The sequence below is a fragment of the Gadus chalcogrammus genome, chromosome 2, assembly GCF_026213295.1.
Source record: "Gadus chalcogrammus isolate NIFS_2021 chromosome 2, NIFS_Gcha_1.0, whole genome shotgun sequence".
Lineage (NCBI taxonomy): Eukaryota > Metazoa > Chordata > Actinopteri > Gadiformes > Gadidae > Gadus > Gadus chalcogrammus.
In genome coordinates this window covers 22757778-22772224 of record NC_079413.1, presented here as the reverse complement: position 1 = coordinate 22772224, position 14447 = coordinate 22757778, and the positions used below count along the sequence as shown (strand labels likewise).

Sequence of the window (14447 nt, the reverse complement as noted above, 5' to 3'; positions counted from 1 at the left end):
GACTCATTCTACTCATACCTGCTTTCCTTTTGTCCACTATACTATTTACATGTGTGTATCTGGGTTGAAATATGTACTGTATATTCTACTTGTGCATGCAAGAAAATGTATTTATTGTATGTAATGTATATTAATATATTTGATTGTACTCTGTGTAATACTGGCTGGTAGGGGGTGGGAAGGGGGGGGGGTAGCTATAGGGAGCATTGTTGGAGTGTGTGTGGGTGTGTGATTGTGTGTGTGTGTGTGTGTGTGTGTGTGTGTGTGTGTGTGTGTGTGTGTGTGTTTGTGTGTTTGTGTGTGTGTGTGTGTGGGTGTGTGTGTGTGTGTGGGTGTGTGTGTGTGTGTGTGTGTGTGTGGGTGTGTGAGTGTGCGTGTGTGTGTGTGTGTGTGGGTGTGTGAGTGTGCGTGCGTTTGTCCTTGTGCTTATGTGTTTGAATTTATGTTTATAACTTACTTTTTACTTTCATTGTATTATTTGTCATTATTGTAAGGACCCCCTCGAAAATGAGATGATACATCTCAAGGGGCTACCCTTGAAATAAAGAAAGAAAGAAATATTAGAGGTGCGGGATTATGGCCAACATGATTATCACAATTATTTTGATCAATACTGATATCCCGATTATTTACCACGATTATTCATTTGATTGACAAATATTTTTATTGAACGATCACGTTAACATAACACTGCTTTAACAACCGTGAACCATTGTGCTACATTCCTGCTAATGTACAAATCTTTGCATAGATATCACCAACTTAAAATCAACAGGGCACAGATTTGACAATGTTTAAATTGTAAAAGATTTGTTAAACTTGTAAATAAGGCGTTGAAATAAATAGGATTACTAAAATAAATATGCCACCAGAGAATGCACCAGAACAAAAGGCATTGTCCCTGACGTTTTGAATACGCCACTTTGAAAAAATAATTGCGCGAGGGGATAACATACCTATTGTCCAGTATGTTTACCATTTTCTTGAAGACTTCATTACTGACGGTGTTTATTGGACACATATCTTTGGCCAAATGGAATGTGATTGCATTGGCGATTTCGGTGTGTCTTTGTGACCTGATGGACACGGTGTCATGCTGTACAGGCTCGATTTATGGACGTCTGGCTAGACGTGGGACAACTCGTGTTAGCAGCCGATGCAACACTTTTATAGCATTCATGCCTTCGTCAGTCTATTTTGTGGTGTGTGTTCAGGTGGCTGAATTAATTAGTGGTGTTGCCTTGCGGCGCTGACACAGCTCTACGGCACACTTTGAAGATTGTTTGATGCTGGTTCAAATCGCTTGCCCTAAATCCGAAATATTTCCAGATAACGGACGATGATCCGCAACGAGGGACGAGCTCTTCGACTTCTGCCGTGTCAGACATGCAGCCGAGCCAGAGCGTATACTGCATGGACGAGGCCCGCTTATTTAGTTAGGCTATTTATTTTTGCGGAGCACGCATTATTTTCTTTGCCCTATGTCAAATACAAATATAAAAAAATCTGTTTGTAAAAATAATTTTGCAATCTGAAGAAACCTATCCTTACAATACACCACTGAGTAACTGAATGTGACTGATACTGATAACAGGCTGGTATAACCGATTTCTCTGTCAAAATGAGAGTAAGATCAAAATCTGTAGGTGAAATGGAGTCATAACTACCACTAAGCAATCACCCAAATGGCTGGAAGCGGCCCTGGCCTCAGGCCCTCCGTGGCCCTGGCCTCAGGCCCTCCGTGGCCCTGGCTTCAGGCCCTCCGTGGCCCTGGCCTCAGGCCCTCGGTGGCCCTGGCCTTAGGCCCTCCGTGTCCGCTTCCAGGCGACGATGCTCAGGAAGGCCAGGCCGGCGATGATGATGATGGTCTGCTTGGTGGTGAGTGGCATGCCCTGCATACGGCCACTTAGCTCTGACAGACTGTTGCTCTGTTGATATGAGAGAGAGAGAGAAGGGGGCACACACAGAGAGAGAGAGAGATAAGGGGGCACACACACAGAGAGAGAGAGAGAGAGAGAGAGAGAGAGAGAGAGAGAGAGAGAGAGAGAGAGAGAGAGAGAGAGAGAGAGAATTATGTTAAGCCAGAATTTAATATGAGCCATATGTTAGCTATGATGTAAGAGAAGTGGAAAAGAACGATTCACAATTAAAGTACATAATTGCGATTTCAGGTGAATTGCTATTTTTAATTGAACAACTTCACATTGAGGGAGTGAAATTAAACCATTGGTAGGAGGACTCAGATCTCTTAATGAAGTGAAAGTAGCAATTAGTGTAAAACTGATCAAGCAAAAGTCCTGTACTTATTTAATAGCACATAAGTGTTAGAAATAAGGGTTAGGGTACCAAAAGTAAGTACTTATTAAGAATGGCCCATTTAAGAATCGTATGTAATCCCTGGAATATAAATAGGGATAGCTTGTAATTAGGTAATAACCTGCAATAATTTATCATGATGTGTAAATTGATTTATATTTTGTATTGATAATCTAAATCTGCAAAGTAAATGGGAAGTTAATTTAGTTTAATTAAGTCTTGTGTACAGACTTAATTCTGTACAAATATCCGTCCTGTTTCTTATTCCACCAGTGTAACTTTGCTGTAGTGTTCTGCATCTAAGGTCAGACTAAAGTAAGACTCCAGTGTGTGGGAAAGGCTTAACCTACCCATCCTCCATGGCTACCGACCCAGCCCAGTAGTAACCTACCCATCCTCCATGGCTACCGACCCAGCCCAGTAGTAACCTACCCATCCTCCATGGCTACCGACCCAGCCCAGTAGTAACCTACCCATCCTCCATGGCTACCGACCCAGCCCAGTAGTAACCTACCCATCCTCCATGGCTACCGACCCAGCCCAGTAGTTTCTCCTTGAAGTAATTCAACGCTATCTTGAAGATCTCAATCACCAGTAGAGGCAGATTATCTTCCATCACCTGGAAGCCACAGGGACACACACACACACACACACACACACACACACACACACACACACACACACACACACACACACACACACACACACACACACACACACACACACACACACATTTAAATAATTGTGAACCATATAGTTTGGGTGGTTGTGGGCTGATTTGTGTTGGTTTTTTGGTTTGTGTATAGTGTTGATCAGTGTTGTTTGCACACACACTAACACACACCTTTATTGCCATCCTTCCGGCAACATAGAACAGCAATATGATTTTATCCCAGGTCACTCCATTCTTAAACACTTTGCCTGCCAGCTGTGAGAACTTGTCCATCATTGAACCTGGCATTCGAATCACCCCATCGATGGAGCTTTGAGAGAGGAAAACAGAAATCGCAGGCATTATAAATGGATTATGGAATGCATGATTTCGAGATGAATTTGGATGCAAGAAAAGTGCTGGTTTGAAGTGCACTGAAAATTATGAAAAAGAACGAGCCAATGTAAATAACATACTCTTGTAACTCTTGGTTGCCTTTGAGAAGGGAGCTCTGTTGGCGAACCCTTCGGCCCAACTCATCCATCAAATCTCTCTCCGCCTCACTCTGCGGCTCGGGGCCCGGTGGCAGCGCCGGAGCCTCGACGTCCAGGTGGCCCTCCCTCAGCTCCTGCTCCATGACCCTAAGACATGCTGGGGGTTATCCGTCGCCTCAACACAGAACCATTAGCTATGATCACACTGCTTATTAATTCTTAACAGCTCACAGACATCTGATCCTACGTTTATTACTAATTATGTGTAAAGGACAACACTGTTCTGGGTGACCAGAACGGTAGAATTATATTAGCAGTTGAATTATGAGCATGGAATTTTAACGTATCTACATTTATAACTTGTAACTTTGATTGTAAGCTTACCCTCTGAGACAAGCCTCCGCTATCCGTTCATCTGTTAAAGGCACCCAGTGCAACTTTCGAGGCTTAAAAATAAACATTCAATTTCTAGTCTTTTTTACACGTAGTAAGTTTCAATAACTCCATACCATTACATACCGACATTCAAGCAGCAAAGATGAGACGTCGTTGAGTGGTGAGAACTGATAGAAAATCGATAACAACAATGCCGCCATTTTCTTTATTTTTTGTAACCTACAATAAATAAAGCAGGCTTCCAGTCAATGGAAAAATGGCTTCTCCCCACCGGCGATTGTTGTTGTTTACGATTTTCTATCAGTTCTCACCACACAGCGACGTCTCATCTTTGCTCCTTGAATGTCGATATGTAATGGTATGGAGTTATTGAAACTTACTACGTGTAAAAAAGACTAGAAATTGAATGTTTATTTTTCATTGAATGTTTACATAAAGTTGCACTGGGTGCCTTTAAGAAACGATTAACATTGTCAAACAACAAGCGGCGCTGGTTTATATTCATTATAAACCCGCGCCAGTTAGTTTCGCCACACCGCCTCTCTTGTAGCCATACTCTTGTAACTTAAAGTAATGCAAGTCGCCGAATCGCCAAATGGATAGGCGCCCCGCGCTGCGTGTTCTTATCTCCGTTACGCTTCTATAGCGGTCTTGAAAACTTTGGGGACGCTCCACTTACATGACTTAAGTAATGTAAATCGCCGAAACACCAAATGTAACTATTATCATATCCTTCTCGTTTTGTAGACACACCTGATATTTCATCTCCGCCACCGTCCATTGTATAGACCTTACTTTCTCCTTCGTCAACGATGTAAACCTATACGATTCAGTCTCCAGAGACCCGTCCAGGAAGTGCTTTGCGGGATCTTTTGATCCTATTGAAATAGCAAATTTAATGACAGGACAAAAATGACTTGTACTGGTAATTAGGCCTACGTTATGTATATCTAGTTATTATCAACACGTTGGCTTTACCTGCCTTGTTGAAATATTAATATTTGTTTGTTCAAGATCGTGTGGCTGTTTCATGGTTTGAATTATTTTATGTCTTAAAATTGTATGGCAGTCAAGGGCATCACAACCTAATGTTTGGTAGGCTATATTTAGAGGTAGGGTAGGGGGAGGATTGTTTCAAAACACAGATGACCAATGGTTTACCATTTCGTCATTTCAAAGTCGTTTCAGTAATGGTCAATTAGGGTCTGTCATGGTCCGCCCCTGGTTTTCCCATTCACCTGCCTGCCACCCTGATCTCCCCTAATTAACCCAACCACCTTCACCTGTGATCCCTCTCCTCTCTCTCCACTCATGCCCCGTTTACACGAAGGGAACGCCGTTTTTATCACAGAAAACTATCATTTCTAAAAACTCCGGCCAAAGTGGACATTTCTGAAAACACCGGTTATGTGTTGAATGAAAATGCCAAAATGATTTCTATGCTTTATTTTGCATGAACATATTTTCATAATGCCTAAAGTTCCATTCCAGTTATTTCAGAGTAAAATTAATACAAGTGAGACAGACTTTACACACACATCTGACTGGGGATAGGATAGGTTAATTCACTTGAGGTGGTAAAAAGGTTATGTTTTTAAACTGTTTATTCTCTTGCCAGAAGGACTATCTAGACTAGGCTATAAATAATTATAAATATTTTGGGATGTCTGGGTTCAGGGTCTGCGTTCAGGGACTAATCGACCAGGTAAACACGCGTCCTGCCGTGCTCCTCCTCAATGTATTGAGCTCCTCCGAGCTCAATACATTCATGATCCAAAATCTGACCGCAGCTGACCACAGATCTGGTGAACTGGGCTTTTATTTCCTTCACTTCATATGTTTCAACCAATCCTGTTGCTGGAGGCAGAGTTATTTGCAGACAAACTAGACCAGCCCATGAACATTTTAAAATGTAAATACAGACATTTCTGTATAATTAAGGTGTAACAGCTCCCTCTGCTGGACAACAGTCTCACACCAAACTACATTTTCCGTTTGAACCAACGTAGCTATAGTACATTGATTTGAGACGGGTTGGTGGATTGAACGTGTCGTAGTAGCAGAGAATGGCCTGCGGGGCAGTATGTACATTGTTAAATACATTAATAGGCCTGAATTTAGTAGTAATATGGAGGTTTCATATTTTTACAAAATGGATTATGTGAACATTGCAGAATAATAATCATGTATATTGAATGTATTGCGGGAGTTTAGCTTGACATTAACCAAGTTAAAGGACAATTAAATGAACCGTTACAAACATGTAGAAGTCAATGTGGGATTTTAATATATAAACAAAAACACTTGACATAAGTTTGATACAATTTTGTAAAGGAAAGCAGAGGAAAACATTTTCCCAAATGAATCTTTTCAAAATGTCACCACCATTCCGAAAGCAAGTGAAGAGGTTTTTGTAAAAGCAGTCCTCCCTGACCAGCTCTGTCCCTGACTCTAAACCCTGACACTCAACCCTAACGCTAAACCCTCTGAGGGCAGGAAGACGCGCCTTCCGTGTAAAGGTTCAAACCACAGAGAAGGAAGAAAAGAGGAAGCAGTAGAGAGTAGTGAAGTTAGTGACAGACGTGAGGGAAAGGCGTGTGGAAGCACACGGTTAGGTGGGGGGTCAAGAAGAACACTCCCACTGGAGGTCATTGATCCATCAGCCTCAGACTGCTGAGCTCAGCAGGTCTTCTGGAGGTCGAGGCTCAGATGAACTGAGGAGACGGGACCAGCAGGATGTCAGGATCAGGGCGGGTTTAGCTCAGGTGTGTCTACCCCCGACCAAACAGGATCAGGTGAGGTTCAGCTCAGGTGTGTCTGCTCGGACCAAACAAGGACAATGATTAGGTTCAATATTCAAAAGATGCAACATTATCTGAACCAAAGATAAGTCATTAAGGAGCAGGCAGGCTTTAGGGCGCCTTGCTCAAGGACGCATCGCTGTATTCTGAGGGCTTGAACCCGGCACCATTGGATTGAGAGTTGAACCCCCAACCCCCTACCTATTCCACTATGTCCAGATAATGCACATTTATGAGGAATCCTTGATGGTAGATTCCTGGTGGTCCTCAGGATTTGCCTTCCAGATGTATGGCTTCTCCATCAGTCCTCCAGATTCCTGGTCTGGTTACAAACGTAATTTGTCTATAATGTAAGGTAACAAACACAGGAGTAGTTGGGCTCTAACGCAAGGTAACAAACACAGGAGTAGTTTGCTCTAATATCAGGTAACAAACACAGTAGTAGTTTGTCTCTAATGTAAGGTAACAAACACAGTAGTCGTTTGTCTCTAATGCAAGGTAACAAACACAGTAGCAGTTTGTCTCTAATGTAAGGTAACAAACACAGGAGTAGTTGGGCTCTAACGCAAGGTAACAAACACAGGAGTAGTTTGCTCTAATATCAGGTAACAAACACAGTAGTAGTTTGTCTCTAATGTAAGGTCACAAACACAGGAGTAGTTGGGCTCTAATGGCGCGTAACAAAGTAGCAGCTGTAGTTTGTCTGGTAAACAACCACAATAGTATGCCGTAACTTGTACTGGACAAACTAATACTGCGTTACAACAAGTCTACTCTGTTTATTTTAGGCAAACTTACGAGGATCCTGGTTGGTGGAGTGATGTCGTCCTCCAGAGTCTTGGCTCCTCCATCAGCTCTCCTCAGCCAGAGTCCTGGTCTGGAACAAACAGCGCGAGTCTGGCCCTAAAGTCTGGTAACAAACATGTAGTTTGTCTTATTTTTAAGCCCTTTATTTCCAGTTTGTTTGGTTAATACAAACTTACAACCCTGGTTGGTAGAGTGATGGTCATCCTCCAGATTCACGGCTCCCCTACCAGCTCGCCTCAGCTCCAGAAACACGTTCTAGTAAGAAAACACAGCGGTTGTTGGTTAACGCATGTCAAAGTAACAGCTGTATTTTACCCTTTAAATCAACCATGTAAGTAAATACAAACTTACGAGGAATCCTTGTTGGTCGATTCCTAGTCGTCCTCCAGCGTCTCAGCTCCTCCAGCAGCTCTCCTCAGACAGTCCTGGTCTGGAACAAACAGCGGAAGTCTTGCTTCAACATGTGGTAAAACAGATGTAGTCGTCTGGTATATATACCCTCTGGTCCGGTGCTGCAGGCCCCTGGTCTCCAGCCTCAGTCTCCGGTCCATCCTGGCACCACAAGCCTCCGGTCCCCAGCCTCTAAGCCTCGCCTTTCAGCTACAACAGCAGGGTTATATCAGCATTTGCCCAACAATAAACTTATTTGACTCATCCGAAACCGAGTTACACAATTAATTGAACTATTATTTTATAGCTCAAGCCAAGGCCCGTTTTTGGGAATGAAGACAGAGCAGTCCACAAGTTTAAAGAAGTGGTTCAGGCCATGCATTGAAACTGACCTGAGAAGACTCTACTCACACAGAGCACTGACCTGTTCTGGAGGACTTCTGACCGGAGGTGGAGGTCTGGCTCTGGGTGAGGAGGTGGAGGTCTGGCTCTGGGTGAGGAGGTGGAGGTCTGGCTCTGGGTGAGGAGGTGGAGGTCTGGCTCCGGGTGAGGAGGTGGAGGTCTGGCTCTGGGTGAGGAGGTGGAGGTCTTGCTCTGGGTGAGGAGGCAGACACCTTGGGACAAACTACATGTTACCTTTTTAACCTTGTACAGTTCTAGAGTATCTTCTACTGTAACATGTGGGAATGACGGCCATTATTTTAGCTTTGATATTATCCAGTTGGTAACTCTGCACCAAAGTCGTTGTTTAACGTCATTCCATTGGGTAGGGTTTAACTTCTGTGGCAATTATTGACACCAGATATTTAGAACGTACGAAAGCTGAAGTAACAAAGAACACTAAGCAGTATCGATATTAAATCAAATATACTCAGCCATATTCAGGTGCTGGGTTCCGTTGAAGAAATGTCAAATTATCTTCCACCTTGAAATGATTTTCAGCCTTCCCTGATGTCAAAAATGGGCCCGCAAGTAGAACGCGGTTTTGAACGCAGAGAGTCCCACAACGTCATCGTGGTTAAAAGTACGGAGCAACCATCGGAAATTATCAACGTATTGTACGACGTACGTCTCAGTATCTATTTAATATCAAACTTTAGTTGATTAAGATAGGGGCAACAATTCCCAATGGAAACCGACTGAAAAAATTGTTTCCGTTGGCAACGACTCGAGGTTACTCAAATACAATCAAGAACGTTCCGCCAGATTCCCTCAGGGGACTCCCGTCAGACTAACTGCCAGGTGGTTTATTATGGTTGTCAAGACTACAACGTTCTATGCTAACCATTGGGACTAAATCAAGTGACCACACTCAGAACCTTCCACGGCGGGAAGCACAAACCGTCCGACTGGAATACGAACATTCCGGCCGGAACCAACCAAAGAAAAAACAGAACCAGCGCCTCACCTTGAGCTGAACGGAGGAAGATCCTGAAGTCAAGCGATGGTCTTCATTAAAACACAGCCAACAGACTTACCTTGAGGAGATCTGTTTGTTGCTGTTGGTCATTAATACTATTCAGTGTACCTTTACATTATTATGCACCCAGTGTGTACAAGTTATATCACTCAAAACCATACGAAGAACCAAACTACCATGTACGTCCCACAACAACTTTAAACCTAAAATCCGGGAATTATTCAATACAAAACCGTGTCTACATTTTACAATTATCTCGATTATTCAGGGTACAAACCACACAGAGCAAATCTAAACGTTGAGCTCACAGAGAGCCGACCATAGCCCTGCAACGTCACCCTGACCGCCTCATCACCAACAGCAAATCATGCCAGCCAGCCAACACATGTACAGCTCCAGTGAGAAGTGGGCATCTGAGTGAAAGCACTGCCCACAATAAAGATTTACAGACTTGACATTCCATTACCTTAGTCTGCTCCCTCGCTACTTATAAAACTCTACATCTCCATCACTAGAGTGTTGCATCCTACTCATGGGGGTGTGGTCTGAGTGAGCAGAGGTGCATGCTGGGATACAGTGCTGTCTGAAGTCTTCAGTTCCGTAGACACACCCCTCAGGAGAACCCAAGTGTTTGAGAATCTGTCGTGACATCAGTTACATGAGCTGGAATATCCTTCAAGATGGCGCCAGGATTCTCAGAGGAGAAAGGCCAAGAGGAAGATGTGTGGGTTCTCCCTCGCAGCCAGTGGAACACAACAACGGTCTTCATCAGAGTACCATGGAACACTTTGAAACATCCTCCTCTTTACACCTTGAAGCCCCAGTGAAGGTTTCCTTTCCTCCTCAGCTGAAGAGCACAACTTCAGCTCGAAGAGCGCACTAGCTGGAGTTCCCGGGTTGGTTCTGATTTAAGGGAACCAATCGTTCAGCTAGTCCTGTCCGAAACAATTACAGTTCAGCCTGAGAAGACGTGCAACTGGGAACAAGAGAAAATCAACAGGGCTCTCCATCAATCCAGCCAGGTAGGAAGAGCCGTCTCATTACAGATCTGAAGGTCATCTTGAACATCCATTGAGGTCCCTTTCCGACTTCAGACTACTTGTGGAATTCCTTTTGGTGTCCATCCTCCATTGATCCTGATTGGTGTAGTCTTAGTTTGAAGTCACTGATCTGAACACGCCGCTTGCATCCTTTTACACTTGATTTGGATACTCTCCTTCCTGCCCAGTGTGTTGGATATCGCTCCGGAGCATCGCTCAGGGCTCTTCATGTCTACTGGAGGCCCTTAAGTAAACGTGTGGCCGTCCATCAGGTATGATTTGGTTGACCATTCTAATCACACAGACCCCCGTATGAACATTATCACTGTCAAAGCAAGCCGGACACACACACATACATAGAACCCAGGACAGGCACGAAGAACCCCATGCCAGGTGTGAGTGGGAGACACACACACAGTAGAACCCTAGAGATGCTCAAAAATCTTCCATCTCATGTCAAACCCAAACACACACACCACTGAGCCATAAAAGGCCAAACAATCATGCAGGGTAAAAACCTCATAGCAAATAACATTCCATCATCCACCCCCAGCTCTCCTGCCAGGGCACCCAGAACAGAACAACCAATGTCTCCAGAGACGTAAATTATGTACAGCATTCTTCAGTGGCGTCCCACATTGGTGATGGATTATGCTTGGCGTCTCCAAAATGTGTCCCAGGTTGATTCAACATCTCTGAAGTCATGTCTTTGTAGTCCAGTGGTTTAGTGATTGAGGGGCCTTCACAGATGCAAACGGTGCAGCTTTAGTCAGCCTGAGGACAGGAAGGAGGTCATCTGTTCAGAAGACCACCCAGTGGAGAGGTGTGGCTCTTGAGGAGCAGGATCCATATGGGGATGGCCCCAAATAAGACCTTCTTGGAAATGAAACTGTTCCTGAGGAGTCACGATGCCTGGAGGGGACTGTTGAATGTGTTCCATGGTTCTCTGTGTCAGACTGACGTTGTGTTTTAGTCGTTGAGATGAGGAGCCCCCTCATCTCCCCCTGGTGTTTCTCCTTCTGAAACCCTGTCTCCATCTTTAAGAACATTCCAGTCCATGCAACTGACGACACGACAGTTTCTCAAACACTCGGTTTCCCCTGAGGGGGCGTGTCTACAGAACTGTAGACTCGAGACAGCTCTGTATCCCAGCATGCACCTCTGCTCACTCAGACCACACCCTCACAGTAGAGCAACACTCATTTGATGAAGATGCAGAGCTCAGGAGAGTAGAATGAAAGAAGACTAAAAATATCAGAACCAAACCCATTACTCCATCTTACAACAATAAGTTGGAGCCTGTAACCATTTTAACAAATCATTAAAACCAACATAAACCAAACACCTAAGTAACCCATGAACCAATAAAACATCCTTACTACTCAGATCAACCTTCAGGTAACAGGTTAACCCACCAGGAAGCCAAAATACATCAATGTGCCCAAGAGTAATGAGAAATTAATGACTTACAGTTTGCAGTTCATCTTCATGGTTAAGTTGGGATACTCACAGAACTGCAGTTAAATATCCAAGATAGACCTTTGAAGGAAGGAACAGTTTACTCATGGTCCAAATTTCAAATGAGAGTTAAAGGGACACTGTAATATTTTAAGTCATTTACTACCTCAAATCAACGTATTCATTCATAAATAAGTCCTCATTGGTGTAAAATTATCTCTGCCAAAAATCTTAACTAATTAAGAAAAACACTTGGCAGGCGAGCTGCGGCTAGTGAGCTAATTAGTAAAACTCAATGCAGGTTCGGCACCCTCTGGTCGCCTTTGTAACAGTGAGAGGCTATTTCAGCTCTGTGTTTGATCTTAAATGACCTCCCTCATTTTAATTAAAGGGATGAGTCTGATTTGACTGATTTAGATTCAAACTTCAAAACGAAAAAAGTCTTCATTCAATTCACCTTACTGTGTGCGCGAGTGAGTGTGTTTGTGTGTGTGTATGAGAGAAGGAAGCTTTCATCAAAGAGACCAGAGAGACTCATTCACTGGTTAAACTGGAGTCATCGCCTAACACACACACACACACACACCACATATAGATTCACACCATATGCACGCACACACCACAGATACACATATAGATTCACACCACATATAGATTCACACCATATGCACACACACCCGATAGATAGATAGATAGATAGATAGATAGATAGATAGATAGATAGATAGATAGATAGATAGATAGATAGATAGATAGATAGATAGATAGATAGATAGATAGATAGATACACACACACAAACCATAGGTATACACTAGTGATGGCAGTGTGACACTGAAGCTTCGATACGTGCTTCAAACCCTGATCTACAACTCCCAAGAAGCACTGCTTCGAAGCTTGCTTCAGAGCAAAAAAAATCACGTGACATGTGACGTCCGAAGCAGCAACTGGTTCGTTGCCTGAATGAATCCGACTGGTCCGCGGCTCGGTGGAGAAGCTTTGAGCAAAAAAAAGAAAACCGACTCAATCCATAAGCCGTTAAAAAACTAAGGCAGCCTACCCCAATACCAAATCTTTGAGTGTCTAACCCCATCCCACATAATCACCCCCTTTCAAAGTTACTCAAGCACACCCAACCACGTTGCCCGAAGCCAGGTCACCGCCTAATTATTTAATGAAAAAAAGAAAATAACAACACACAATCGGAGCAACAACCGTGTACGGGAGTTGCGAAGAGTATTTATGTAATAAAACAAGTGTGTCAACAAGATTAGGGTAGGGGATAACACACTGACTCTGGTGCAAAATACCGGGGTTCCAATCTCGGTACGAAGAATAGGGCATGGCAATTTTATTTATATAGCACAATTCAGGCACAAGGCCATTCAAAGTGCTTTACTGGGGCAAGATTGAAATACAATACATATTAGAAAAGCGAATGAATAAAACATTTAAAAGCGAATGAATAGAATAAGAATAAGTCAACATGTTATAGGTTTTTATAAAATGCTGTTTCAATATCCTAGTCTACTAGCCTATTTGGACATAGGCTGGTCTATCCTTTTAAGAACAATTTAGACATCTGTATTTTGATAAGATGCATCTTATTCGTAAATGTATCATAATAAAAACACGTGACATATGACATCCGAACCAGCAACTGGTTCGTTGCCTGAATTAATCACTTGACTGATCCGCGGCTCGGTGGAGAAGCTTTGAGCAAAAAAATCCCTCAACTCAATCCATAAGGCAGCCTACCTCAATACAAATCTTTGAGTGTCTAACCCCATCCCACATAATCACCCACTAGAGTTACTCAAGCACACCCAACCAACCTTGTCCGAAGCCAGCTGGTCACCGCCTAATTATTTAATGAACAAAAAAAACCACAATCGATGCTACAATCGTTAACGGGAGATGTGCATAGTAGGGTATGTATGTAATAGAACAACGTAAAGCATCGATTCGAGTCGACTAGGGGATAACACACTGACTGGAGTGGAGGATCCGGGCTCGAATCCCATTCCTGGGAGGAACGTTTTTATATGCCGTTTCAATTATATCCTAGCCTACATCAGTTAGCCTATCTGGACAGAAGGCTAGGCATATCCCTTTAAGAACAATTTAGACATCTGTATTTAGATCAATCTTTATTCGTGAAAAGATCATGCTATTAAGTTTTTGGGTTTGTGCGTCAAATAGTTTTCAAAGCAGGGATACGTTGAATCCACTGCAGCCTCGAACTTCGCCAGCAGAGGTCACTGTCACTGAAGCTTCGAGTAATGAACCCATTTTCGAAACATTGGCTCAACTGGTTCAATGCTTTATAAAAGCTTCATTTGCCCATCACTAGTATACACCATATAAATAGTGTGGTACCCTGCTCCCCCAATGAGCCGGGTTCCAGGTACAAGCAAAGTTTAAGCCGCACAATGTAGGCCTATTGCATACATCTTAGACAGATTATACTCACGGTCTCTAGGGCCTCCGTGGGCCTCTAGTCGCTCGCAGACCCGAGGGCTTCCTTCTTCCTCGCTCCCGTTCCTCCCAAATGACAGTCCTCGTGCTCCTTTTAAAATGTCTTCCTGGCTGTCCAGCCAGGTGTCTCCCATCTCGCTGATTGGGGTTCAACGGGCGCTCTCCGTCGCCGGCTGGTGGATGACGGTAGTATATTC

The 14447-nt window shown here is 43.5% G+C and overlaps 1 protein-coding gene and 1 long non-coding RNA gene across 5 annotated transcripts; both read right to left on the bottom strand.

Annotated features, from left to right (window-relative positions):
* Positions 1-340: 340 nt before the first annotated feature.
* On the bottom strand, positions 341-4568 carry LOC130400277 (apoptosis regulator BAX-like). Its single transcript, XM_056605043.1, has 6 exons — positions 4538-4568; positions 3847-3877; positions 3445-3609; positions 3161-3299; positions 2831-2935; positions 341-1928 (listed from the first exon to the last, which is right to left on the bottom strand). The coding sequence occupies exons 3-6, from the start codon at positions 3603-3605 to the stop codon at positions 1800-1802; spliced, it is 534 nt and encodes a 177-aa protein (XP_056461018.1). The 5' UTR covers positions 3606-3609; positions 3847-3877; positions 4538-4568; the 3' UTR covers positions 341-1799.
* A 1328-nt stretch (positions 4569-5896) lies between these two features.
* Positions 5897-9875, bottom strand: LOC130400293 (uncharacterized). 4 transcript variants are annotated; one of them, XR_008902783.1, is made up of 6 exons: positions 8281-9874; positions 7965-8066; positions 7818-7896; positions 7643-7721; positions 7458-7569; positions 5897-6675 (listed from the first exon to the last, which is right to left on the bottom strand). It is a non-coding gene; the product is annotated as an uncharacterized LOC130400293 (long non-coding RNA). The 4 variants fall into 4 exon arrangements; XR_008902771.1 differs by having other exon boundaries at positions 7818-8066; positions 8281-9875; XR_008902789.1 differs by having other exon boundaries at positions 7458-7536; positions 7818-8066; positions 8281-9875.
* Between the last annotated feature and the right edge of the window lie 4572 nt (positions 9876-14447).

Coding starts and splice junctions, on each gene's coding strand:
- LOC130400277 (XM_056605043.1), bottom strand. CDS start 3,605: ATGGAGCAGGAGCTGAGGGAGGGCCACCTGGACGTCGAGGCTCCGGCG. Junction 3,300..3,444: donor GGCAACCAAGAGTTACAAGA/GTATGTTATTTA, acceptor CCTCTCTCAAAG/CTCCATCGATGGGGTGATTC. Junction 1,929..2,830: donor TCGGTAGCCATGGAGGATGG/GTAGGTTACTAC, acceptor TCATATCAACAG/AGCAACAGTCTGTCAGAGCT.